This window comes from Onychostoma macrolepis, chromosome 24 (assembly GCF_012432095.1).
Source record: "Onychostoma macrolepis isolate SWU-2019 chromosome 24, ASM1243209v1, whole genome shotgun sequence".
NCBI classification, from domain to species: domain Eukaryota; kingdom Metazoa; phylum Chordata; class Actinopteri; order Cypriniformes; family Cyprinidae; genus Onychostoma; species Onychostoma macrolepis.
Window position 1 is genome coordinate 12,338,571 of NC_081178.1, and position 27,205 is coordinate 12,365,775.

The window sequence follows — 27,205 nt, forward strand, 5'->3', positions numbered from 1 at the left end:
AGTCACAGAGGGTCATTACTGAAAGGTGTGGCTGTTTACAGAGTGCTGTATCAAAGCATATTAAATGCAAAGTTGACTGGAAGGAAGAATTTGGGTAGGAAAAGGTGCACAAGCAACAGGGATGACTGCAAGCTTGAGAATACAGTCAAGTAAAGCTGATTCAAACACTTGTGAAAGCTTCACAGGGAGTGGACTGAAGCTGGAGTCAGTGCATCAAGAGTCACCACGCTCAGACGTCTTCAGGAAAAGGGCTACTAAGCCACTTCTGAACCAGAGACAACGTCAGAAGCGTCTTACCTGGGCTGTGGAGAAAAAGAACTGGACTGTTACTCAGTGGTCCAAAGTCCTCTTTTCAGATGAAAGTAAATTTTGCATTTCATTTGGAAATCAAGGTCCCAGAGTCTGGAGGAAGAGTGGAGAGGCACAGAATCCATGTTGCTTCAAGTCCAGTGTGAAGTTTCCACAGTCAGTGATGATTTGGGCTGCTATGTCATCTGCTGGTGTTGGTCCACTGTGTTTTCTGAAGTCCACAGTCAACACAGCCATCTACCAGGAAATTTTAGAGCACTTCATGCTTCCTTCTGTTGACAAGCTTTATGGAGATGCTGATTTCATTTTCCAGCAGGATTTGGCACCTGCCCACACTGCCAAAGGTACCAAAAGCTGGTTCAATGACCATGGTGTTACTGCGCTTGATTGGCCAGCAAACTCACCAGACCTAAACCCCATAGAGAATCTATGGGGTATTGTCAAGAGGAAGATGAGAGACACCAGACCCAACAATGCAAATGACCTGAAGGCTGCTATCAAAGCAACCTGGGCTTCCATACCACCTCAGCAGTGCCACAAACTGATCACCTCCATACCACGCCGAATTGAGGCAGTAATTAAAGCAAAAGGAGCCCCTACCAAGTATTGAGTACATACAGTAAATGAACATACTTTCCAGAAGGCCAACAATTCACTAAAAAAAAATTTTTTATTGGTCTTATGAAGTATTCTAATTTGTTGAGATAGTGAATTGGTGGGTTTTTGTTAAATCTGAGCCAGAATCATCACAATTATAAGAACCAAAGACTTAAACTACTTCAATCTGTGTGCATTGAATTTATTTAATACACGAGTTTCACAATTTGAGTTGAATTACTGAAATAAATGAACTTTTCCATGACATTCTAATTTATTGAAATGCACCTGTATATATATATATCAACCTGATCTCACAGAATTCCGTGTAATGTTCACGGACTTAATTAACTTCCGAATCTGTGGTGGCATCACGGAATCGCCGAAAATTCCGTGATGGGCTCACAGAAGGCATCAGCCGTGGTCCATGCACGGATTCACTGGTTCAACACCAGCGCTGCATCGGACCACGTAAAAAGAGTGACTCCGATGCAGTTATACTTTCACTGGAGTACCTGACCCACCCCTACCCTAAACCTACCCAGTTCTGAACAATAATGATGACGATAAATTATCGCGTCGGCATATTAAAAGTGTTGAACCAGTGGATCCATGCGTGGAGCACGGCTGATGCCTGTCACTGACTTACATTGGTATCACTTCTGTGAGCCCATCACGCATTTTTTTCTGTGAGCCCATCACGGAATTTTCGGCGATTCCGTGATGCCACCACAGATTCGGAGGTTAATTAAGTCCGTGAACATTACACGGAATTCTGTGAGATCATGTTGCAACACACACACATATATATATATGACCCTGGACCACAAAACCAGTCTTAAGTGTCAGTTTTTCGAAATTGAGATTTATACATCTGCTGAAAGCTTTCCATTGATGTATGATAGGACAATATTTGGCTGAGATGCAACTATTTGAAAATCAGGAATCTGAGGGTGCAAAAAAATCTAAATATTGAGAAAATCGCCTTTAAAGTTGTCTAAATGAAGTTCTTAGCAATGCATATTACAAATCAAAAATGAAGTTTTGATATATTTACAGTAAGAAATTTACAAAATATCTTCATGGAACATGATCTTTACTTAATATCCTAATGATTTTTGACAAAAGAAAAATCAATAATTTTGACCCATACAATGTATTTTTGGCTATTGTTACAAATATACCCCAGCGACTTAAGACTGATTTTGTGGTCCAGGGTCACACACACACACACACACACACACACACACACACACACATATATATATATATATATTATGAAAAATAAATAAATATATTAATAAAAACAAAATGCTAATACTTCATCCAACCAGTGGTTTGAATATGAAAATGTAAAAAAAAAATCCCTGTTTTCAAAGGCTGATTACCATCATCCTCATCAATGAGATGTATCATGCACATGCTGATGAGACCGCAAGCGTTCTGACAAAATACTGATTCATCAGCCTAGCTGATTATTTTGGATTTTCAGCAAAGGGTCAAGGGACCACTGCACCACACATATAGATAACAATTATGCGGAAGCTCCTTTGAGGTATGAAGTAGGTTATTCTCCACTGACTCATTCTTCAGGTTGACGAGGTGAACTGGCAATCAGGCATGAAAGACAATTTTTTTGAAGTGGAAGGCAGCTGTAAAAGTCAGACCCCCATCCTGGATAGAGAGTGGGATGAATGAAAGGATCTGTTGTGTCCACAAGCATTTCAAGCAACTGTTCGAAATGAAAGCCCTGAAGTGTCCACACTGTAAAAAATCCAATTAACAAAATGTTGGAAGGGCAGAAATATTTAAGTTGAACTAATTTTATTGCTTAGGCTTAGTTGAGAAGACATATTATATTAAGTCTGCACAAATATATTTTAAAAACATTAAATGAATGGTTATTTTCAAATCCAGTCAACTTTCAGAATGCTAAATGTTGACTAAACTAATAAAAACAAATCCAGCCAACACTGAGATCATTCTGCACGTGCACGCGCCTGAGTGACTTCGCGGGTGAAACAGCGCCTTCAAGTTCACACCTCAGGTAAGTTGCACTAAATAAATGCTATTTTTTAGACTAAATTTACCGAGAAAATCATGCAACATTATTTTTTTTGAGTGGACATTTAGAAAGTGTTTTATGAGTTGTATATCCGAAGAAAAGACATAAGACAAGTTCAGGCGTCAGGTAAGTCAATTGTGGCACTGAATAAATATTTGTACTTAACGTTAGACTGAATTCATCAAAATGTATATTAAAAAGGTGTAGGCCTAAATGTTTTATTTAAAACGTATATACTGTATTTATACACAAACGTACAACATATATAAAAACAAATCCAGTCAACATCAGCGCTCCCTGTTGTGCAATGGATTGTGGAATGGATTTGTTTCACCAAAAAAAAAAAAAAAAGGTTGCAATGTTTCATCACAAATTTAATCAGCTGATATTGATACATTGTAAATGATTTAAAAGGCATCATTTCATTTTTTTGAACTTAAAATATACTTTTCTTTCTCCATCAGGGTGTGGCCAAAGGTTTCATTGGTGCTTTGTCATCATTGCAAGATTTCAGATGCAACCCAGTCAGTTCTTCCAAGGCACCAAACACTGGCTCGTGACCAGACCACTCCACTGCAACTACATACTGTGTGTACTTTCAAGACTAGGAGTTTATTGTTTTCATTCCAGGTAATGTGTGTAAATGTTTAGAGTTTTTACTACAATTATAATGAGCTTTACTGTTCTCAGTGGCATCTACGCTAATATTAATCCGTTTCATTCTTATTCCAAGGTGAATGTAGCCACCCAGATCCAGCCCGTATCAAGATCAGATGGTGCATCAGCACCTAGAGATGACCTCGACAGCCCTGAATGTCAGCGGAGACCATTTCAGCCAGATGAGCTCCAGAGACAGATCCCCTCCGAAGACCTCGTTGGCAATCGGGACAAGATCACGAGAACCAGCCAATCCTCTGCTCAATCTGACCTCTGCAGAAATTAAACCAATCCATGATGGTTTCGTCTGGCCAGAGGAGAACTGCCCCTGCTGACTGAGCCTGTTTGCTCCCAAGGTTTTCTACTCTGTTTCTATCATCGATGGAGTTTTGGGTCCTTGCCGCTGTTGCCTTTGGCTTGCTTATTTGAGGACACTTGGCTGATTGCACAGACATTATTGGAAGAGAACTAAACTGGATGATGTCAACAATGAATCACCAATGAACTGACTTTAACTGGAAAAATTACTTGTTAATGTCCTCTTGCATTATTGACTAACTATTTTCCTGTTTGACTCTGTAAAGTTGCTTTGACACAATCAGTATTGTATAAAGCGCTATGTAAATAAAGGTGACTTGACTTGATTTTATATACTGTAACTAGGTTAATTATTATTTTAAAGATGCCTCATTTTAAAGATGTAATTGTGAACAGTAGTAATATTTGTAAATGTTTGATTGCTATCATTTTGTTTAGCTTGTTTAGTTTTTCTTATTTTAGTCTTTCTTTTCTTATTTCACTAAGCAAGGTTTAAACTGAATTTTGTAGTTGTTTTACAGATGTAATGTTTGTCAACTGGAGCTTTAAAGGGATAGTTCACCCAAAAATGAAAATTTGCTGTTAATTTACTGACTGTCAGGCCATCCAAGATGTCGGTGACTTTTTTTCTTCATTCCTGTACGTTTAGTCTGTATGAAAAATGTTATAAATGGAGATTGTTATTAAATAAAGGCTATTATGTGTTGTAATGTGTGTGTTTTTAGTGATTGATAAACACCAGTTAATCATTTTTAATAGTTTTGTTAAACTATAAAAATATATGTTTATTTATTTCTTACGATAATTTCCAAATAATACATCTTAGTTTATACATCGGTTTTATCACAAAATATTACAACCCAAACAGACTAAAAACACTTAAAACAGTTACATATCGTTGAGTCAATTTCCATTTGTCGAATAACTGGTTTAAAATGATCCAAAGACAGCAAATTTTGTAATTTCAGTTTCGTTTGCAGAAGATTCCAGTCTGTCGGAGCTGCGCACATAAAAGCTTTTTAACCTAATTCAGATCGAACAAAAAGAACAGAAAGAGTATAACAATTTTGTTAGTGAAGGAAGTATTTCTCAACAATTTTCTGTTTTATGAGACAGCAGAGATATGAGGGCAACATCCCCAGAATGGCTTCATAAATAATTAAATACCAGTGCATTTTTCTTCTGATAAACAAAGAAGACCAACCTACTCTGTTGTACAATATACAATGATGAGTTGAGGGTTTACAATCTGATATAAATCTTAAAGCACCATGATAAACATCATCTAAAGAGGATAGAAGGTATGATGGTGCGAACTGATACACTACATCACCATAGTCAAGCACAGGTAGAAAAGTAGCAGTAACCAATTTCTTCCATACATTGAATGAAAAACAAAACTTGTTCCTAAAATAAAACCCAAGCTTAATTTTAAATTTTTTCTTCAGTTGAGTAAGGTGAGAGCTAAAAGATAGGATGTCGTCAACAATAATGCCAAGATATTTGTACTCTTTTACTAATTCGATCACGGTACCTTGTAGGGTCTGAAGAGAGGATACATTATTATCAAATTTAAGATAAGATTTGAGAGTTAAAAAAACTATTTTTTACTTGCATTTTTTAGTCTTTTGATGTGATATAACTAGGCTTTTCATATCTCAGATGTCTGTTTGCATTGGGATGGACCATTGTGGCTGGACTAGAAACCTATATCATCTATGTTAGTAAACTACAAGTTAAGAACAGCTCTCTAAACCACTCAAAACACCCTTACAAGTCAACACAGAGCAGCTCAATAGTACTTCAGTACCATTTCTTTTAAATTTTTAGGAAGTTTCTGATGTTTCTGATGTTCACCAAGGCTGCATTTATTTGATCAAAACTAAAACAGTAAAACTGTGAAATATTACTACAATTGAATATATTTTAAAATGTAATTTATTCCTGTGATGGCAAAGCTGAATTTTCAGAATCATTACTCTGGTCTTCACCTGTTTCTACAGAATTAATTCTAATGTGCTGACTTGCTGCTCAATAAACATTTCTTATAATTATCAATGTAACATTTTTGTGGAAAATGTGACATTTTTTCAGGATTCTTTGATGATTAGAAAATTCAAAAGAACAACATTTAATTTATTTTGTAACATTATAGTTGTCTTTACTGTCACTTTTGATCAATTTAATCCATCCTTGCTGAATAAAAGTATTATTCTTTTCTTGCTAACCCCAAACATTTAATCAATAGTTTACATTACTATTTTTACACTTGGCAGACACTTTTATCCAAAGTCATTTACAGTGCATTCATGGTTGTGCATTGAAACCAATGACCTTGTTGCTAGCACCAGTTGAGCTACAGAATAAATAGATTTTTTTCTTAGACAATGAACATTTCGGCACTAATTGATAGGACTGGTTCTCAAGGTTTAAGCAACTTGGTAGCTAATGAATCTAGAGGGAATTTTTAAACAATCTATATACATCTTTAAAGGTCTGCTGGGACTTTTTGGTAGTTATTGCAGTCAGAAATGGATTCTGTCTCGACGTGTAGAATGTCGAATAACATGAAAGTAACAAAAGCATGAATTTGGTGTAATGTTGAGCATGGTGCAAAAATTATACCAAACTGCAACAGAAGTTTTACATTGTGAGCTCTTAAAAACTGATATTTATGGTATACAGTATAGGTGTCATTCAATAACCACTTATTTGCTAAGCAAACATATACAGTGTACTGTAAACTAATGCAAGAGCTACACCTGAAAGAGTTTATATTTGGGAAATAAGATGCCTTCAACCCACAAACCTTCTGTAGGTAACTGTTACACACTGGTAGATGAGCTATATAGTGTATTGGCAGCCATGTTTTGGAAGACATTATGTGGGATGATTCTTCTTTGGGTTGTATAATGGTCAAGGAGGGCAATTTGCAAACCAATACATCCTATAGTGCAAATACTCTTCCTTTCCCCATATTTTAGGTGAAAATGCCTCCATTTGCACTGCCGAACTCATTCAAGATTGATTTCATGAACATCAGGATGCAATCACATGCCTTCCCTGAGCTTCAATCACTCAGTCTAAACATTTGAGACACAGAATACCATTTCCTTTATCCCTCAAAGAAAATTAGTTTTTTTTGTTTTGTAAAATGGTTTTTCTTTCAACATTTTTACAACAGTCCAATTCATCAACTGCATTTGAAGTTGAACTAAACCTGTAAAGCTGACCTGTAATGTTTTTTTTTATCCAACCACTGACTGTGGATTTAGTCTAGTATTAGTAGTCAAGGCATCTACAGTACATTTTCCTTTCAGAGTTCCCCAGTCAGTGTGTTTAACTATAAAGAGCTTTCAGCAGCCAGACTTTATCTGATTTCAGTTGAAACTGCAATCCTGTGATGATTGAATTTACATGTCTACAATCTGTGTGCTGACCCATCGTCACATCCATATACCTAGTGTCTGAATGAGGTGGATTTTTAAACAGGCCACTTGCCTCTGGAACATTCCTCTGTAGCTCTGAGAGGATGAATAAGATAAACTAGCTGTCAGTTCCCCACATTCACAGTCAAGAGCCAACTCACCTCGCCTCATGAATCAGACAGATGCATTCTGGGGGCATGAGGAGCGTCGTAAATATTCAAAATATTACGGGTAAAGCAATAAGCTGATACCATATCTCAGTTTATTGTGCTCACAGGTGTCCAACTGAAGGATGAGGGAAGTTGGAGTTTTAGAGCCCTCATGTTACTTTTAAATAAACCCCAGTTAAATTTAGACAGTTCAGACTAATGAAAACACTAGGGAAATGAACCAGTGACGCATTTGTATAATTTTTCTGCAGGAAGTTGGTGCTGTCAAATTAGTGTTTGGCTGGACCATTGGAGGAATCTCTCTGTATAATAATTTATCAGTGTTTTTATGCATGAAAATAACACTTTAATGTAGCAAATAAATGCTGGAATACATACAGTTTTTGTACGAGAAAATCACAAAAAAGTACATACATATACATATATATATATATATATATAAAATGCAAAATTATGTTTGTTTGTTTTTTTTTCAATTATTTGCTACATTAAATTTTCATTTTAATGCTCAAATTCATGAATTAATCATTACATACAGTCGTGACCAAAATTATTAGAAAACTAGTATTTTCACCAGCTAAAAAATGGTTTTAAGTCAGTCATTTCTATCTTTTGCTGTAGTGTGTCAGTAGCAAATATAAGTTTATATTTCCAAACATTCATTTTGCCATTATCTGTTATAATCCAGTGAGATTTTTGTTTGCACAAGGAGTCTGACAACAGCCAGTGCTCCACACAGAGATCTGATCTGATCATCATCCAGTCTGTCTGGAGTGACATGAAGAAACAGAACAAACTGAGACTAAATCCAGAAGAACTGTGCCAACGTCTCCAAGATGCTTCAAGAAACATACCTGCAAAGCTACAGTACTGTTAAAAGTTGTGCAAAAATGCTGTAAAATGAAGATGCTGTCAAAAATAATTTTATTTATCAATTAACTTCTGTTAACTAAATTAAATCAACATTTGGTGTGACCATCCTTTGCGTTTAAAGCAGGTTTTGCCCTAGGTGCACTTGCACATAGTTTCTCAAGTAGCTTTGCAGGTAGGTCTCTTGAAGCGTCTTGGAGACATCTCAGTTTGTTCTGGGTTTTTTTTCATGTCATTCCAGACAGACTGGATGATGATTAGATCAGATCTCAGTGCAAACAAAAATCTTATTGGATTATTACAATTAATGGCAAAATGAATGTTTGGAAATGTAAATTGATATTTCATACTGACACGCTACAGCAAAAGATAGAAATAACTGACTTAAAACCATTTTTTAACTTGGTGAAAATACTGTTTTTAGCTGGTGAAAATACTCTTAAATAGGCCAAGGGTGGCCAAAATTATTACAACACTTGGCATATTTAAGAGGTTTCAGTTGTTTTTGTTGAATTGGCCATTACAATACCCATAAAACAAAATATTGCAGATCTATTTACAGATCTATTGTACATTCAAAGGAAAGCCTTTGGCTTGAGTTGCAGAAGGCATGGGATAACATTAGTGTAGAAGTTCTCAGGAAATACTGTGTATTGACACTACGCCAGAGAGGTGTGCTGCTGTAATTGCAACAAAAGGTGGACACGCCAAATATTAAAGTTAAAAGTGGATAAAAACAGTACGACTCATGAAATGAACAAAATAAACAGTACGACTTATGAAATGAAATCATGTTGTGAGATCATGTTGTTAGGAGGCAAAAAACGTCAATATTTTCAGATCTGTCAGGTGTTCTAACAATTTTGGCCACCACTGTGTATGTATATATACATATATACATTATATATATATATATATATATATATATATAATTAATAAAATAAAAGAAGTTAATAGTGGTCTTAAGATATTGTTATACTCTAATCCTAATGATGTTTTATGCTTTTGTACTACATGAGGGTTATATTGAGTTATAAAATATTGGGTTAATGCTAAGCATTGTTCTTTATTCTTTTGCCAGGCTGCAAAGGGATGTGGGATATTATTGCTTGCTGGCCATCAGCCAGAGTTGGGGAACATGTGGTTATTCCCTGTCCAAATTACTTCAGACACTTCTCTGATCAACATGAGGGTAAGTTGAAATCACCATCAAAAACCTTTGATGAACTTCAAGGCATTAAGCAACAGCTGTAACTCTTGAAGAAAAGTGAAGATTGTCTTTTGTCATTTTGTCAGCCTCAGTCATGGGCTGTCATGGGCTGTCACATCGCTGTAAAACTAAAAGTTTTGAGGCATTTCAATGCTTGAAGTTGTTCAGAAGCTAATCCGAAACTCCCACATACTCACTGGAGTAGTTTCTTTGATATAACACTTCTCAAGGCAAAGTGATGAGCTTGGGAAAATGAAAACTCTAAAATAAGCCCTTAATTGTCAGAAAGTAAAACAAAACCAATTTTTTCCTTCTAGCAAACAGCATTTTAATGGTATGTTGTCATCAATGTCATTAATAACATGTTTGCAGAATGCAGTACAGCTACAGACTGGGGGTTACATTTTACATGCAGAACCGCTGCTTTGAGTGGATGGAATGGCTAATTCATTAGGAGGCAAATCAGACACATTGATTGAGTATGTACTACCATTAGGTCACACTTGTTTATCTGATAATTCTGTCTCAGCCACATCACACCAGAAACTATTAATTAAACTCATTAAAAGTCTGGCAGCATACCAAGTTCAGCAGACTTGCATTAACCTGTTAGACAAAGGATTTCTTAGTGCAAAGTTCTATAAATTTATATTTATTTTTTTAAAATTTATATTTATATACAATTTATATATTCATTTATTAATTTTGTCTCTTTAACTTTTGATTCATATCTTAAAAAGATAATAATCAAGAACCAGTTACTACAGTTTTCTTATGATCATAAAATTAATTTCTTATCTTTAAAAAAATGATAAAATTCTTGATTTTAAATTCCATAGAATATGTTATTACATGTTACAAATATTAAATACATTCATTTTTACTACTTTACTACTACTTTACTAGTTTAGATTAAACTGTTTGCCTGGCACAATTTATTATGTTTTTTTTTTATTAATTTTTTTTATTGGGTTTCCTTATACATTAAATAAATTCAACACAAACAAAGGTTAAAACAACAGGCATAATAAAATAAATAATAATAATATTTAAAAAATATATATGTGAAAAAGGAGAACAAGATAATGCACAGCAGAATGAATGTGCTGAAAATCATTCTTCTTCTGAGAATTGGGTAGACAGGTCAAGTAACTCAGTACTAGGTTGGTGTGTTACAATAGGTCTAGGAAAAACCTTACCACCAGCAAGTTCATTCCCCAGAATAAGACTGATGCCTTCTACAGATAACCGGGAGCACACACCTATTGTAACTGGTTCTGTGACTAGGTCAGACTCCAAATATGAAGGGGAACATTAACACATCCCATCTCACATCCACGGATTAACACATCACTACCTGTATATGACTCAGGTGAAAAAGGTAGCATCTCCTTCAAGATCAAGGACTGCATGGCTCCTGTGCCCCTCAAAATCCTATAACTGGCTATGTCTCAGAGTCAGGGGAGAGAGAAACTGAACCAGAAGAAAGAAAGAGTTGATAGGCAACAGCATCCAAAACATTGATCTCAGGTACAGACTACACTAAAGCTACATTTTTAGGCTTGGAACTAGGGCTGCACGATATATCGTTTCAGCATCGATATCGCGATATGCACATCCGCGATAGTCACATCGCAGGATGTGCGATTTTTAGTATACTGACCGTTATATTTATACTGATCGTTTTCGCGACAGCTATCGCATCACGCCACCCCGCGACGCACTGTCTTCACTGGACGCGAAAAAGCGACCGTTGCAAATCCTTTGAACTTTGTGTCAGTACATCATAAAAAGAATGAGGGATTTACTCGCAAGGATTTGCCGTGTCGCGCCGCATCCAGTGTAGACGGCATCACTGATTATAATGGGTTCTATTGTATTTTGTCAGCGCCCTTTGTAGACACGGTGAGAGTCACTCAGATATATGTGAACACTGAATTCCATTCAGTTCTGTGTCTATTTGTGCCTGAAATGACACATACGCGCAAAACTGTCAAAATGCATGTCTCTGCAAGTATCCTTGTAAACACAGTTGCTTATGGCTTAGGTGAAGGTAAAAAATTGATAAAGAAAATGGATAGTATGCTCACAGCAGTTTAATGTTCCTAAGGCTTTCAGTGTCATGAATGTTAATCAAACAGCAAAACACAGAGAAAAATCACTTTTGTAGCTTTAACAGATTTATTAGATTTAATTTATACAGTGTTATTTTACATTTGATTATTCAACCAGTATACCTGAATACTGTTAGACTTACTGGAAAAAATATAAAGCACTGTTTATTTATTTTATATCTTTGTTCTATTATATTTATCTATGTTTGTAATTTGTTCATTTTTCTATGCTGATTTACTCATCTACAATATTTTTTTTCCAAATAGAGCTTTTCAAGTCATCTGGAGTTTTTTTTGTTGTTTTTTTCATATCGCAATATATATCGCAGAAATACAAAATATCGCAATGTGAGTTTTTTCCAATATCGTGCAGCCCTACTTGGAACTAGAACTTTTCTTTTCTTTTCCTTTTTTTTTTTTACTCTGAGATTAAGTGACTTGGATCAAGACAGTAAAAACAGAACCACTTGTCGCCAACATGTTTAGGACTAGCTTTACGCTTAGCTCCACCAGACATCTCTGTTTTCATAGTATGACTAACAGACTGAAATAGTACGGAGCACTCCACAACTGGAGACAGATTTTTTGTCTGACGGGTTAAAGAAAACACATTACGATGCGTCAACACAAACTCATCCGCTATAATAGCAGCATCGGTTAGCGCTTGCACTTTCTGTTCATTTAGATGAACAACAACACTCTCTGGTACACATGCTTTAAAGTCTTCTAACAAAATTAACTCTTGGAGCTGGTTGAAAGTACTAACTTTACTGGAAAAACACCACTTTTCAAATAGTGCCTTTTTCTCTCTCGCAAATTCAACGTACGTTTGTCTGGTTGTTTTTGCGTGGGATCTGAACTTTTGGCGATATGCTTCCGGAATCAATTCATATGTTCTTAGCAGAGCAGACTTCACTATATCATAGTCGAGAGATTGTTCAATAGGTAATGCAGCTGAAACCTCTTGGGCTTTACCGGACAAATTGCATTGCAGAAGTAGAGCCCACATATCCTTAGGCCACCGCAGCTTAGCAGCAACACGTTCAAATGCTGTGAAGTAGGAGTCTACGTCTGCTTCTCTAAATGGAGGCACGAGACGAATATATTTACTGACATCTAATTCAGATTCAGCAGGTAAATCAGAGGAACCATCATCCGGGGACTGAACAGAATCCACTATTGGCACGGTCGCTGATGAATTAGAGAGTCTAGTTTGTGGTGATTGAGTGAGTCTAGCTCGCGGTGATGGAGCAGGCCTACTTAGAGCCTCCAGTTCATGTCTATGCCACTCACTATCCTGCTCCCGTTCAGCTTCTATCACTCAAAGCTTAATGTGCTGAGCCTCACATTCTTCTTGTTTTACCTGAAGATCTAAATCTCTCAGCTTAATTGCCAGAAAAGTGTCAGCACCAGAATCTCTGGGATCCATGTTGGGAATAGAATCCAAACCAGTGGTCTTGCCCTCCGATTCTTCCTCAACAACACCCTCCATATCTGGTGCTACTAAGATGCCAGCTTTTACCAGCTCCCAAAGTAATTCCTCTTTGATAACCTGCTTAGTCGACTCTTTAGAAATGTTAATGTTAAAGAAGTCTGCTATGGAAACTAAATCTCTTTTACGACAACGGTTATACACTTCCAAAGTGGGAAGTAATGTAAACAAGATTAAATCAAATTCCACATTTCCAATATCAACTTCTCCTCCCACATCAAAAAAGAGCAAAAACAGCCAAGCAAATGAGAGAAAAGAACACTTACCCCTTTCCAGTTCCAAATGTCCATCAACAAAGCGGTTTACAACCCATCAGAGGTAGCTAATGAAAACTGATAGACAAGCCCCCAAATTGTGTTACCATCAGATTATCGTTCTCAAGTCCTTCAGCTAGCTCATGAAAGTGCTTTGTCAGGACACTTAGGTGTGACAAAAACCTTTCATCGTGTTTCAAAATATTTCTTTTGGCCTGGTTTAAAGTCATCTGTGTCCAGATTTGTTTGGTCCTGTCATACTTGTCAATTGGCAGGTTACCCAAATCAAATTGTTCCCCCAGCCCCACTTATTCCGATACCAATTGTTGGTGAGCCATTCGAACGGTTAATCATTGACTGTTAGGGCTCTTGCCTAAGTCAAAGTCAGGGCACCAGTACATTCTGACTATTATGTGTGCTGTGACTCTTTATCCCGAGGCAATTCCTTCATGCACCCTTAAAGCTAGGATGGTTGTACAAGAGCTTATTAGGTTCTGCTCCATCTTTGGCTCACCAAAGGTGATCCAGTTGGATCAAGGCACTAATTTTACATCTAAAGTGTTTTCACAGATGCTAAGTGAGTTGGGTATAAATGTAAGGGTTTTATCCTTCATTTATAAATTTTAGCTTTAGGGAACCAAATCGTAGAAATTCGGTTTTGATCTGATTAATTGATATTAATCAAAATTTGTATAATTTATACCTTATTAACGACTCGACCAGCGAGTATTAATACAGTATAATTTAGCAATTCTTCTTATTGTTGATAATAATACAGAATTGATTGGGAAATCTTTGAGCACAGGTAACACGATCTATGGCAAATAATTTAAGATTTGAAAATCAAGGCACCAGACTATTCATTAAAAATGAATCGAGAGTTTATTTACTATTCTAGGGTACAATACAAAAACGAAACACATACACACACATACACACATTATGGCAAGATCAAAGCAGTTTGAAGAAAGTTAAACTATTCTCTTTTCTTGAGAATAAAACGACCTTGGGACGTCACAAGCAGAAGACTCGGTTATCGTTATCTTTTAACGATTCATTCAATTCAATCAGCTCAGCGAATTAAAGATTTGTTTGTTTTACTTGCTGTGAGTTGAAGTTGAATTGAAGGCTGTACTTCTTGAGGGGTTGCTGGAGGGAAGCCCCGAACTTTCTCGCTGATGGGTTGTCGCGTGACGTCACACGGGATTCCTCCTTTTGGATTTGATGGCTTCCTGGCAGCGTGCGAATAGCAAGTTTGAAGTTCTTACGCAGCAGCTTTGCAAGTTACTTTGGTCAGACGTGGACAGAGTGTTGAAGTCTTTTGCGATGATCAGCCAGATGTTTCACAGCACGATCAGGGGGGCAACGCCCAGACTTTCAGCCAAGTTTCCTTGCAGTTTCACCAGTTGTTCAACCCAGTGGTTTTTTCCACTTTGCAAAGTTGGGTGTATGTTTTATCGGACAGAATTAAGTCCATCCTATTCACTGTCTGACCCAATCACATTGTCTCTGTAGGGCGGAGCCCCACCCAGCACGACTTCTTTTTCGTGCATACATTATCTGCTAATAAATATGTCACCTGGAGGAAATATCCTAGCAGATTTCTATAAAGTGTTATAATCATACCTTATGATGCTAAAAGTCAACATTCATCCTTTCCACCGTATTGGAATCAAAACAATGTTTAATTCAATACCACACATGGGGTATTTGTCATATTGAATACCTATAATTTTACCTACTAAACGGGTTAAGTCAAAGATTAAAAATATCCTAAGTTCTAATAACTACAGCAAGCAACGCAACATAAAATACCACGTTCATATATATATATATATTGTCTCTTGAGTATATTGCTTTAGTAGCAGCAGTCTTTTCTTAATTGTCCTTTTTAGATCCTCTGTGTGACTAGAGTTTCTTTGTTGTCCGAGCAAAAGAGGCGGCCTCCTCTTGGAATGCAGTGAAGAAAAGGGGTTTTGTTATGAGGTCACCGGGATGTCTGTGCTGTAGGTTTGTTGAAGTCTGGTTAACATATATCTGTCTTTCCTTGTTGATACCATCATTGAATTATGGTCAAAAGCAGTCAGGGGACTCAGGGAGGGTCTGTGCTGGAACATGTCCAGATCCCACGTGCTTTGTACTATCTGTTTATTTGACTTTATTTATGGTAAACTGGTCAGGACCAACATTGAAGATTCTGTGCTTCAAAGGATGGCCAGATGTTCTCCTCCCAGCTTCATGAGATGATAAGGAGAACAGACAGGAAGCTTAGTCAGATACTTTGGGCGTTGGGTTGGTCATTTGTAACTTTTACGAGCTGATGATGGAACATCAGTTCCAGTGGAATGTTCTTAAGTTAAACTCATGTGTGTGCGTTCTTTTCGACCAGGTTCTACATAAAACATACAGTAAATTGGCCAGTGCTTACCATCCACAATCCCAAGGCGCTTTGGAGCGATTCCATCAGACTCTGAAGTCAATGCTCCGAAAATTCTGCATTGAGACAGGTAAGGATTGGGTAGAAGGTTTACCTCTGATTATGTTTGCTGTGAGGGAGAGTGTTCAGGAATCGCTGGGTTTTAATCCAGCAGAACTGGTATTTGCACATACAGTGAGAGGTCCCCTTAAGCTACTCAGTGAGCAGTTGTTGTCTCAGAGTCCCTCGTCAATGTCTATCCTTGACTATGTTAGTTATTTTCGTGAGTGGCTTCACAAAGCCTGTGAGATTGCTAGTGCACATCTGGTAGCTTGCCAGACTAAAATGAAAGCCCAGTATGACCGTAAGAGTGTGGTACATAATTTCCAGTCCGGTGATTCCGTCCTCGTCCTGCTTCCTGTACCTGGCTCAGCCTTGCAGGCTAGGTTCACTGGTCCTTACACCATTGAGAGGAAACTCAGTGATACCAACTACATGATTTGTACTCCTGACCGCAAACGAAAGAGTAGGGTATGTCACTTGAATATGTTGAAGGCTTATGTTGCACGTAACATGTCCCAAGACAATTCTACTAGTAAACCAGTGTTTGTGTCTACTGTAGTTGTGCCACCACCATATTGCCCTGAGGAGGATGGGTTAGTGGCAAAAGATGCTCAGACCTTGTGTGCACGTTTGCAGAACTCTGCAGTTCTGGGTAATTTGAAGTTCCATCTATCTCACTTGCCTGCCAGTCAGTCTGAAGCTGTGAGCACCTTGATTAGCAAATACCCCAAACTTTTTACTGATGTGCCATCACAAACTACAGTAATATGTCATGATATTGATGTAGGTGACAGTCAGACAATCAAGCAACTCCCTTATCGTGTAAACCCCAAAAAATGTGATGTCATGAGAAATGAGGTCCAGTACTTGAACATGGTCTTGCCGTGCCTAGCCAAAGTCCGTGGAGTTCCCCATGTATATTGGTACCTAAATCTGACTCCACCTATAGATTTTGAACTGATTATCGTAAAATCAATGCAATGACCAAGCCAGATTCCTTCCCACTTCCGAGAATGGAAGATTGTGTAGACCGTGTTGGTAGTGCACATTATGTCACAATTAGACCTGCTTAAAGGGTACTGGCAAGTCCCTCTAACATCTCGTGCTTCAGAAATATCAGCATTCGTGACACCTGATAACTTCCTGCAGTAATCTGTCATGGCTTTTGGCGTGCATGCCCCTTCCACCTTTCAGCGATTTATGAACAGAGTATTGTCAGAGTACCAGACTGTGAAGTGTATCTGGACGATGCCGTAGTGTATTCAAACTCATGGGAGGACCATTTGGCTAAGCTGGATGTAGTGTTTGGCTGATTGGCCAATGCTTTTTTAACTTTGAATCTAGCCAAGTGTGAATTTGCTAAGGCTGTTGTTACATATCTTGGCAAGGTCAAGTGCGGCTAGTGGAGGCTAAGGTTTGTGCAATTGCTGAGTTTCCTACCCCAACTAACAAGCGTGAGTTGCGGCGCTTCTTAGGAATGGCTGGATACTATTGGGGTTTCTGTAGAAACTTTGCTGCTATCGTTTCACCCCTTACTGACCTTCTAAGTACATCTAGGAAGTTTGTGTGGACTTCAGAATGTATGAGTGCTTTTAACGCTGCTAAGGATCTACTTTGTACTGCTCCTGTTCTCTCTGCCCCCAATTGTTCATCACTGTTCAAGTTTCAGGTGGATGCCAGCGTTACCGGAGCCGGGGCAGTCCTGCTGCAGGAAGATAAAGCTGGAATCTAGCATCCTGTATCTTTTTTCTCTAAGAAGTTTTCTAAGACCCAACAGAATTACAGCACAATTGAGAAAGAAGCGTTATCTTTGTTGTTAGCACTTCAGCATTTTGAAGTGTATTTGGGTGGAAGTCCTAGCACCATTACAGTCTATACTGATCATAACCCCTTGGGGTTTATAATGAGAATGTCCAATGCTAATCAATGTCACGATCCTGCTGGAGCCAGGGAAACGCGGAGACCAGGAAACTTTCCAAAACACAGACTTTATTGGAATGCAGGAACACAGGAAAGCAGGACACACGGAACACCAGAATAACAATTAACAAACAACGTGGAGACAGGGAAACACAGGGCTTATAAACAGAACGAAATCAAACGAGGAGAACTGAAACAGGTGGGGAACAATCACACACGGCTGGAAACTAATGAACTCATAAAGACAGGAACAGGAAGACCAAATATGGGCACAAGAGGAGGGGAAACACAAGACAGGACTGACATTACTCCCCCCTCCCGGAAGGCGCGTCCCGTGCCTAGCAACATCCAACGGGGAGGGGGAGGGGGAGGGGGAGGGGGTGGGAGCCCTACTACCCCCCCAAATTTTCCTGAGGAAATTAGCGGTAGTTTTGGGCTGGGGTTCAGGGCGAGCGGACTCTTGGGAGCGCCTTCGTGGCGCAGGCACTGGGGGGCGCTCTGGCAGCGCGGAGCTGGATGGGACCAGCGGAGACTCTTGGGGGCGCTCTGTAAGCGCGGACTATTGGGAGCGCCTTCGTGGCGCAGGCACTGGGGGGTGCTCTGGAAGCGCGGCGCTGGACAGGACCAGCGGAGACTCTAGGGGGCGCCTTCGTGGCGCAGGCACTGGGGGGCGCTCTGGAAGCGCGGTTCTGGACAAGACCAGCGGAGACTGTAGGGGGCGCCTTAGTGGCGCAGGCACTGGGGGGCACTCTGGAAGCGCGGTGCTGGACGGGACCAGCAGAGACTCTTGGGGGCGCCTTCGTGGCGCAGGTACTGTGGGGCGCTCTGGAAGCGTGGTGCTGGACGGCGGCGGGCTTTCGTGGGCCGCGAACAGCTGCGGGTTTGCGTGGGCCGCGAATGGCGGATGGTGAGAGGGAGCCGCGGATGGCGGCTGGCTTGCGTGAGCCGCAAACGGCGGCCGGAATTTCCCCGCGATCGGTGGTGGGCTTTCGTGGGCTGCGAACAGCGGAGGGCTTGCGTGGGCTGCGAACAGCGGCTGATGAGCAGGAGCCGCGGACGGCGGCTGGTGAGGGGGTGCCGCAGACGGCGGGCTAGTTCCGGCTCGGGCCCGGACACTTCCCAGACACTGGTAAATAGCCTCTCTCCAACACAGTCCCGTGGTGTCTGGGAACTCCATGGGATGGTGGAGATTGGCTCCGAGCCAGAAAAGGTGGATGATGCCCGCGTCTTCCAGCGGCATTCCCCTTGCGAGCTGACAGAACTCGGCCGCATAACAAAACGGGGGGGAAACGGAAGAGGTTACGGTTTTGTTCGGTTGTTCTGTCACGATCCTGCTGGAGCCAGGGAGACCAGGAATCTTTCCAAAACACAGACTTTATTGGAACGCAGGAACACAGGAAAGCAGGACACACTGAACACCAGAATAACAATTAACAACCGACGTGGAGACAGGGAAACACAGGGCTTATAAACAGAACGAAATCAAACGAGGAGAACTGAAACAGGTGGGGAACAATCACACAAGGCTGGAAACTAATGAACTCATAAAGACAGGAACAGGAAGACCAAATATGGGCACGAGAGGAGGGGAAACACAAGACCCTGCAGTGGTCCCTTAATATGCAGGAGTATAGTATTGAGATTTGGCATAAAAAGGGAGTTGACAATCTTGTAGCTGATGCTTTGTCCAGAACTTAGGTTTTGGGTTAATCAAGACTTGTCTTGTTGTGTTTTAAAATTACAACATTCGTTGTAATTTTTTTTTTTTTTTTGTACGGTGAGGGTGTTGTGTCCCAGGATGTATGTTTTTTTTTTGTTGTTTTTTTTTGTTGTTGTTCTCTAGCGCTCTCCCTCTCTTTTGAGATTGATTACTGTTCCTCACTGCTGATATACTCACATGCAACACTACTTTTATTCTGTTTTATTCATGACCTACCCTCCCCTAGACTTGATGAATGTAACAATGTCGAATCCATATAATGGAAATACAGCCTCGTGTTGGAGGATGAAAAGTATTTCTTCAGTGATGAAAGAGGGCTGAAAAAGAGAGCACATCTGCTTTGAGGAGCTCTGGATTTCAAGGAGTTATTTCTGAACACTGAACACTTTAGGAATGACCAGCTGTGATAATGTAAGGTTTTGTAATTTTTCTTTGAAATGTCCTTTTTAGTTTTTTTTTTCAACTGCTCATTCATGCTAGTTATATGGAACTTTGGGTGATTCTGGTCATAGTGGTTCCTAGCTGGCAGTCTGGATAGAAGATGCTGCCCCTTCGTTTAGCACAGAGGTATAAAATCGCTGCCGTGTGAGAGAGTTTTCACGCCAGTGACATTTCTAGGCTGAAAGAACATTGGAAAAAATGAGTTTGAAAGTGTTGTGAAAATGAAGAGCCGGTGCTGATGGCTCAAACATAAATCTGTTGTTAGCAACCAAGAGACAGATAACAGTGTTACTTCTCTGGGAAATGGACACTCTTATCTTAAACAGATTTCAACCTTTTTCTTTTTGTTAGGTAAAGTTCACTTTAATGAGATCACTTTATTTTTTGCAAATTTTTCAAATGTCTTTTATTTATAGATTTTGTCCTTTTCCCAGATCTAGACTTAAGTTTTAAGTTTATATACACTGAACAAAATTATCAACGCAACACTTTTGTTTTTGCCCCCATTTTTCATGAGCTGAACTCTTCTATGTACACAAAAGGCCTATTTCTCTCAAATATTGTTCACAAATCTGTCTAAATCTGTGTTAGTGAGCACTTCTCCTTTGCCGAGATACTCCATACACCTCACAGGTGTGGCTTATCAAGATGCTGATTAGACAGCATGTGTAGGAGCCATAAGGCTATTTAATGCTGTTACTCAATGTCATTGATATATGTTATTATATTTCCGTACTCCCCCTGTGGTAAAGAGATGAACTGCACCCATTTTTGGGATTTCCTGTAGGTAGCCATCTTAAACAGGAAGTGATGTGGCAATGGGAGAGGGAAGGGAGACAGTTTTTTGACCTACATCCGACTACACTGTTTATAGGGAAATCACGGTTTGTCTTTAGGTTTCACTTTTCTTTACAATAAAATCATGCAAGCAAGCTTAAACAAGTGAGTAGTGTCAAAGATACTTTCCCTCACGGAAATGGCGAGAAAGGAAGAGAAGCCACTACAGCATGATTATTGCACAAGTGTGCCTTAGGCTGGCCACAATAAAAGGCCACTCTAAAATGTGCAGTTTTATCACACAGCACAATGCCACAGATGTCACAAATTTTGATGGAGTGTGCAATTGGCATGCTGACTGCAGGAATGTCCACCAGAGCTGTTGCCTGTGAGTTGAATGTTCATTTCTCTACCATAAGCCATCTCCAAAAGGCGTTTCAGAGAATTTGGCAGTACATCCAACTGGCCTCACAACCGCAGACCAAGTGTAACCACACCAGCCCAGGACCTCCACATCCAGCATCTTCACCTCCAAGATCGTCTGAGACCAGCCACCCAGACAGCTGCTGCAACAATCGGTTTGCATAACCAAAGAATTTCTGCACAAACTGTCAGAAACCGTCTCAGGGAAGCTCATCTGCATGCTCGTTGTCCTCATCGGGGTCTCGACCTGACTGCAGTTCGTCATCGTAAGCGACTTGAGTGGGCAAATGCTCACATTCGATGGCGTCTGGCACTTTGGAGAGGTGTTCTCTTCACGGATGAATCCCGGTTTTCACTGTACAGGGCAGATGGCAGACAGCATGTATAGCGTCGTGTGGGTGAGCGGTTTGCTGATGTCAATGTTGTGGATCGAGTGGCCCATGGTGGCGGTGGGGTTATGGTATGGGCAGGCGTATGTTATGGACAATGAACACAGGTCCATTTTATTGATGGCATTTTGAATGCACAGAGATACCGTGACGAGATCCTACGGCCTATTGTTGTGCCATTCATCCACGACCATCACCTCATGTTGCAGCATGATAATGCACGGCCCCATGTTGCAAGGATCTGTACACAATTCCTGGAAGCTGAATGGCCAGCATACTCACCTGACATGTCACCCATTGAGCGTCTTTGGGATGCTCTGGATCAGCATATACAACAGTTACCGCTAAATTTAGATCTCGTTTCCAGAATCTCACATTTAAATTTCCGCTACTAAGAGAGAGATATAAAATAAAGAGAGAGATAACAAATAAAAGTGTAGTCTGCACAAAACTGTATTTGTAATTTTATTTGTCTTGTCAAGACACAAAATTTGTTTAACATTTTGCTGCATGTCAACACAATAGGAAAACGTGTTGCAGAGAAAGGTTGTACAAAAATTATTGTCTATTTGTTATTTTTATTTGTCTTGTCAAAATACAAAATTCGTTTAACATTTTACAGTTAACACAGTAGGAAAATTGTTGCAGAGAAAAATAAATAAATACGACATCTGTCATTTAAAATTATAGGCTATAAGCAAAATATGAAGAAAACCGAGTTGAACGTCCTTCAAGGGCAGTGCATACACACTTTGCTCCATCCTTTTTCTGCTCTGTTCTGTCTGAGGGCCATATATTTACCACCGGTAGGTTACAGCCTGCTCTGAGAACTGTTATGCTGCGCACAGACCCCGCAAATAAAATGCATGATGCAAAAAGCAGCGGTCCATGCGTGTAGCGCGTGCAACAGTCCTGAGTGCAGGCTGTATTGGTGGTCAAATAAGAATAAACCGCAGAATCTATGCTGTTCTGAAAGGAATTCGGGAACGGGATATTGTTAGACCGCCCACACCCATTTAAATTACACCAGAGTTACCGACAGCTACCACGTTTTATTCTGAAATTTAATCCTGTGTCGCAAGAAAACTGGTCGGGTCCCGCGGGAGAGCTGCGGGAATGCTGCAATATAATGTAGAAGAAGTCATTTCAACACACTTCAGCAATAAAAAAGGAGCACAAATGTTTATCTTGAGTAATTTTTGCATATTAGTATGGTTAAATTGGATCATTGAAGGTCAGCAGCAAAGACATTGGTTCATAAAATGGGATTAAATACATAAAGGATATTTGTGTTATTTAACATTTAATTATTGCAGGTTTGCGTCATATTCTGAGTTGCATTTCACAGTTTGTATTCATTTTGAGGATACTGAATCTGTTTTTTTTTTTGTTTTTTTTGCGAGTGAGATGAATTAATGCATGTTCGCATTTATTCTAGAACTACAGTAACATTTTACTCCTGATTTCTCTCAACATGGGGACAGCAGAGCTGTCAATCAATATATGGGAAAAAACGACTGGTGTTACTTATTTGAAAAAGTAACTCAAATATTTTCTTGTAAATTAAAAAAGTAATGCATTACTTTACTTGAAAAAATAATCTGATTACGTAACTCACGTTACTTTTAATGCGTTACCCCCAACACTGTATATAAGTATTTTTTATCACCTGTTGTTCTCTCATAAGAATAAATAAGTACAGTCATAGTCTGCTTATGTGTAAGGTGTATTACTGAAGTACTCATGAAGGTGCTCAACCTCAGTGTTTAATTAAAGTGTAGGCTTTAGTCTTACTCGTTATGTCATTCAGTCCTTTCAGTAGTGCTTAATTAATGAACGTTTGATTAATGAGGCACAGTATTTCACTGTTGTTGTTTTTTTAGTGCCTGGGGATTGTATATATCACAAAGCATTAGTTCATTCAATCATCTAGCAAAGCTGCTTGTTTTATATGCAGCCGAGTGTGAAGGTGGCCACATTTGAGTGCTGAATATAAATGTAATCATATTCAATGATCTTTCACTGAAAGTAGATCAGTCATGCCTTCCATAGCTTATATGATTCCCCACTGCCAAATACTGAAGCCCCTCTGGTGCTTCCTCATCATTTGATGAGCAAGTGTTTTTTTAGCAACAGAACTCAGTTAATTAAATGAAAAAGAACAGTTACCATCTGAGCCCTGGTTTGTAGACATTTAGCTCTGCTGTTCTGAGCAGTGTGTGAACTCTCACCGCACTGGTTCTAGTACAAGGATAATATAGCTGCATTCTGATTGACTGGATTCCTAAATGCTGTGTTCACTGCTCCCAACACACTGCGCAGGGGATATTTGTCAATTGATCAAATCTGTTTATTTGGAATGGCCAGAAAAGGCATGGAACTTGAGTCAGACTGAGTCAGATCAGTCTTATGTTATGATGACATAATATACTCAATAAATAACTAATAAATACTGTATATAATGTATTTTTTAGTACTGGGCAACGATTAATCGTAATTAATCGCATCCAAAATAAAAGTTTTTATATAAAGTTTATATAAAGACACACACATGCACATTTACACGTATTTACATGTATATATTTATATTCATATGATTATATTTATATATAAATATATTTAATATATAAACATAACTTATTATTCTTAAATATGTACATGCATGTGTGTGTATTTATATATACATAATAAATATACACAGTACACACACATATATTATGTAAACAAAAACTTTTATTTTGGATGCGATTAATCACTGCCCAGCACAGGTAATTTTATTACTAGCATATTGGCTGTTTAGTAGTACCTATAAAGTACATATTAATGACTTATTCTGGATGATCATATTTTAGATCCCTTAACCCAACCCCGTATCTAAATTTAACAACTAACTTACCTACCAACTACCTACCTTATTGAGGCAAAGTAAAGTATGACCAATTAAATTTACATAAGGTTATATTAGGTAAATTTTTTTACAGTGTCCTTGTTACAGATGTTACACGTACTACAGTAATAGCAGTAAAATTATACTTACATACAAGCAACTAAACCCAAGTCTAACAGTCAAACCCTATTTATATAGTAAGTACATGCTGTTCATTAATATTACTCAGTACTTGTTTTTGTAATTATTTGTATCACTACACTGTAACAAGGGCACCTTAAAATACAGTGTAACCTTATAGTATAATTAATTTTTCAGAATTAAACAAATTAGTTAAATATTTGATGTTTGTAGTGGTTAATATTAAAATATGTAATCATGTATATTTACAATACGAATGTAAGGTGATGTCAATGCAAGTAAGGTCAATGAAGGTCAATTCAACATTGAACCTTTTTTTAATCACATTTATTATATCCAGATTTCATAGTCTACTCAGGTGGACTGCAGTGACCACTGACTTAATCTCCACTTCCTGTGAGGTGATATATTATTTCCTATGCCATTTTCAGTGTCTTTTGAAATGAAGCTTCTCTATGATTGGAAAGCGTAACATAGTCGGACATCCTATATAGTTTATTTCCAATGGCACTATCGCACATGAAACATACTGTACCGGTGCTGATGGTGAAATACCATTCAGGAGCAATTTATTTTCCTTATGTCCCACACATTTCTGATGGATTTTCAGTTAAAGCATACAAGCATAGTACAATGCTCTCTCTGAATGGGAAAGGACAGATTATGCTTTTCAGAAAGATAAAAGTCTCTCCGTAGTTCAAAACCAAGGATTAATGTGGCATTCTGGATTTGCTTCATGGGATCTCTGTGGCTTATGACAAAGCCGGAGGTCCACTGGAATAATGTGTGAGGATGGATATATTGCATGTGGGTGTTTGCGCACGTTGATAAATGTGAGAGGGTTGGCGTCAACCTTACATGACAAACAAAGCGTACGCTAAAAGCCAAGAGTAAACATCCTCTTCAGTAAATTTACACAAGCTTTCAGGTGCTGGTTTTTGTTGAAGTAACATGTTAAATGCAATGTATTAAATTTATCTGATTTTAATCCATGTCTTTCTGATAATCACAACAATATGCATATTAGATAAAGCAGGGAGTAGCATCAGGTATTAAATGGATTAGTTTATAGTGAGTGAAAAAGAATCTTATTCCTGCTTGATACGCATGTTGTACCTTTCATTATTAATGTTATAATTTATTCAAATCAAGTCTAAAATGTTGTTTTTCATGTGGGTAATAATTGCATGATTCAGATGTTGTGTGCTGTTGGATTATGGGAATGAGATTTTCCGTAAGGCACCTAGAAGTCAAAAGTCAACTGGATTTCAAGCAGATGACAGTTTTCAAATTGTTTTAGATGGGATCATTTAGAATTTTATTATTTTGTTGGGATTATCTGATCAGCTCTTCACACTCTTGCGGAGGAAAATTTAATCCTGTTTGTTTTTGTCTTGTCTCTTCAGATAATGTTGTTAGCTTGTCTTGTGATTTTTTGCATTTTGCTTGCAAGATTGTAAAAGAGAAAGATCATTTATTTAATGCATGCCATCTATGATTTTTTTAAAGATTATTTTTCATATATATACACACACTGGATATATATATATATATATATATATATATATATACTGTATATACACAAACAGTATCTCACAGAAGTGAGTGCACTTCAAAATGTGAGGGATGTACTCACTTATGTGAGGTACTGTATATATATGTTTGACATTTTCTCTGAGTTCCACTTCACTCCATTTAATCTTCAGTTAACCTGTGTCTTACAATAGCTTCACTTTTACTGACCCATAATTTGTCAGGCTGTTTTATTCCTTTTAATTGTCGACTAAGTGAACCATATAATTGTCAGTAACAGAAACACTTTAATTGATGTCAATCACAAGTTAATGTTAAAACTTCTTAATCATTTTATTAATCATTGCATTAGCTGATTAACCTGTTGATTAATTTAATGTTTGTGCTTTCCATCAATTAATTTATTTTGGTTTATTTTCTTAATGAGCCATTCAGCCAGTTAACTTGCAGACACAGAAACCTTCACGTACAGTACCAGAGAAGTGCTGCTTTTGTAGCCTTGACATACTGCAGCTGTTTAGTTCTTACCATTATTGACTTTTTATGGTACATCTTCCAAATGATGAATGAACAGATCAATACCCATTAAATGAACAATAAAACTCTCAACAGCTTATTAAAGCAACAATATAATAATGACAAAAATATTGTCTTTGGGTAATTATAGGTGAGATAATACATACTTTTCTTAATTTCTTATGTCTAGAGTTAAAGGTTTAAGTAACAGAGAGTCCATGTTTTCCAATTAAGAAATCTTTTTTTTTTTTTTTTCAATTCTGACACAGGCACTGAATGTAAAAAGGGCGAAAGATCAACGAAATGTTGTTTTATTTTTTGATAATAATGGTACAGATTCATGTTGTTTACTTGATTCTTCCCATGGCGAGTCGGAGGACAAAACTAGACAAAACAATGGCCAATTATTTTTTAACAAGTAGATAGTAAAGCAGACCTTATTGTCATTTCCCTTTTTTTGCCACCTTCAAATTTAGTCCAAAGTGCAAGTTGCTA

General features: G+C 38.4%; 1 protein-coding gene across 3 annotated transcripts in view; it reads left to right on the top strand.

Annotated features, from left to right (window-relative positions):
- vipr1b (vasoactive intestinal peptide receptor 1b) overlaps nt 1-27,205 on the top strand; it is an 81,211-nt gene that overhangs the window by 21,635 nt on the left and 32,371 nt on the right. For all 3 annotated transcript variants that reach the window (XR_009269066.1, XM_058765382.1, XM_058765383.1), the window contains exon 3: nt 9,496-9,606. Coding sequence is in view for 2 of the 3 variants with exons in the window: in XM_058765382.1 (XP_058621365.1) it covers nt 9,496-9,606 (111 nt within the window). In the remaining variant the exon portion in view is untranslated. The remainder of the gene's footprint in view (nt 1-9,495; nt 9,607-27,205) is intronic.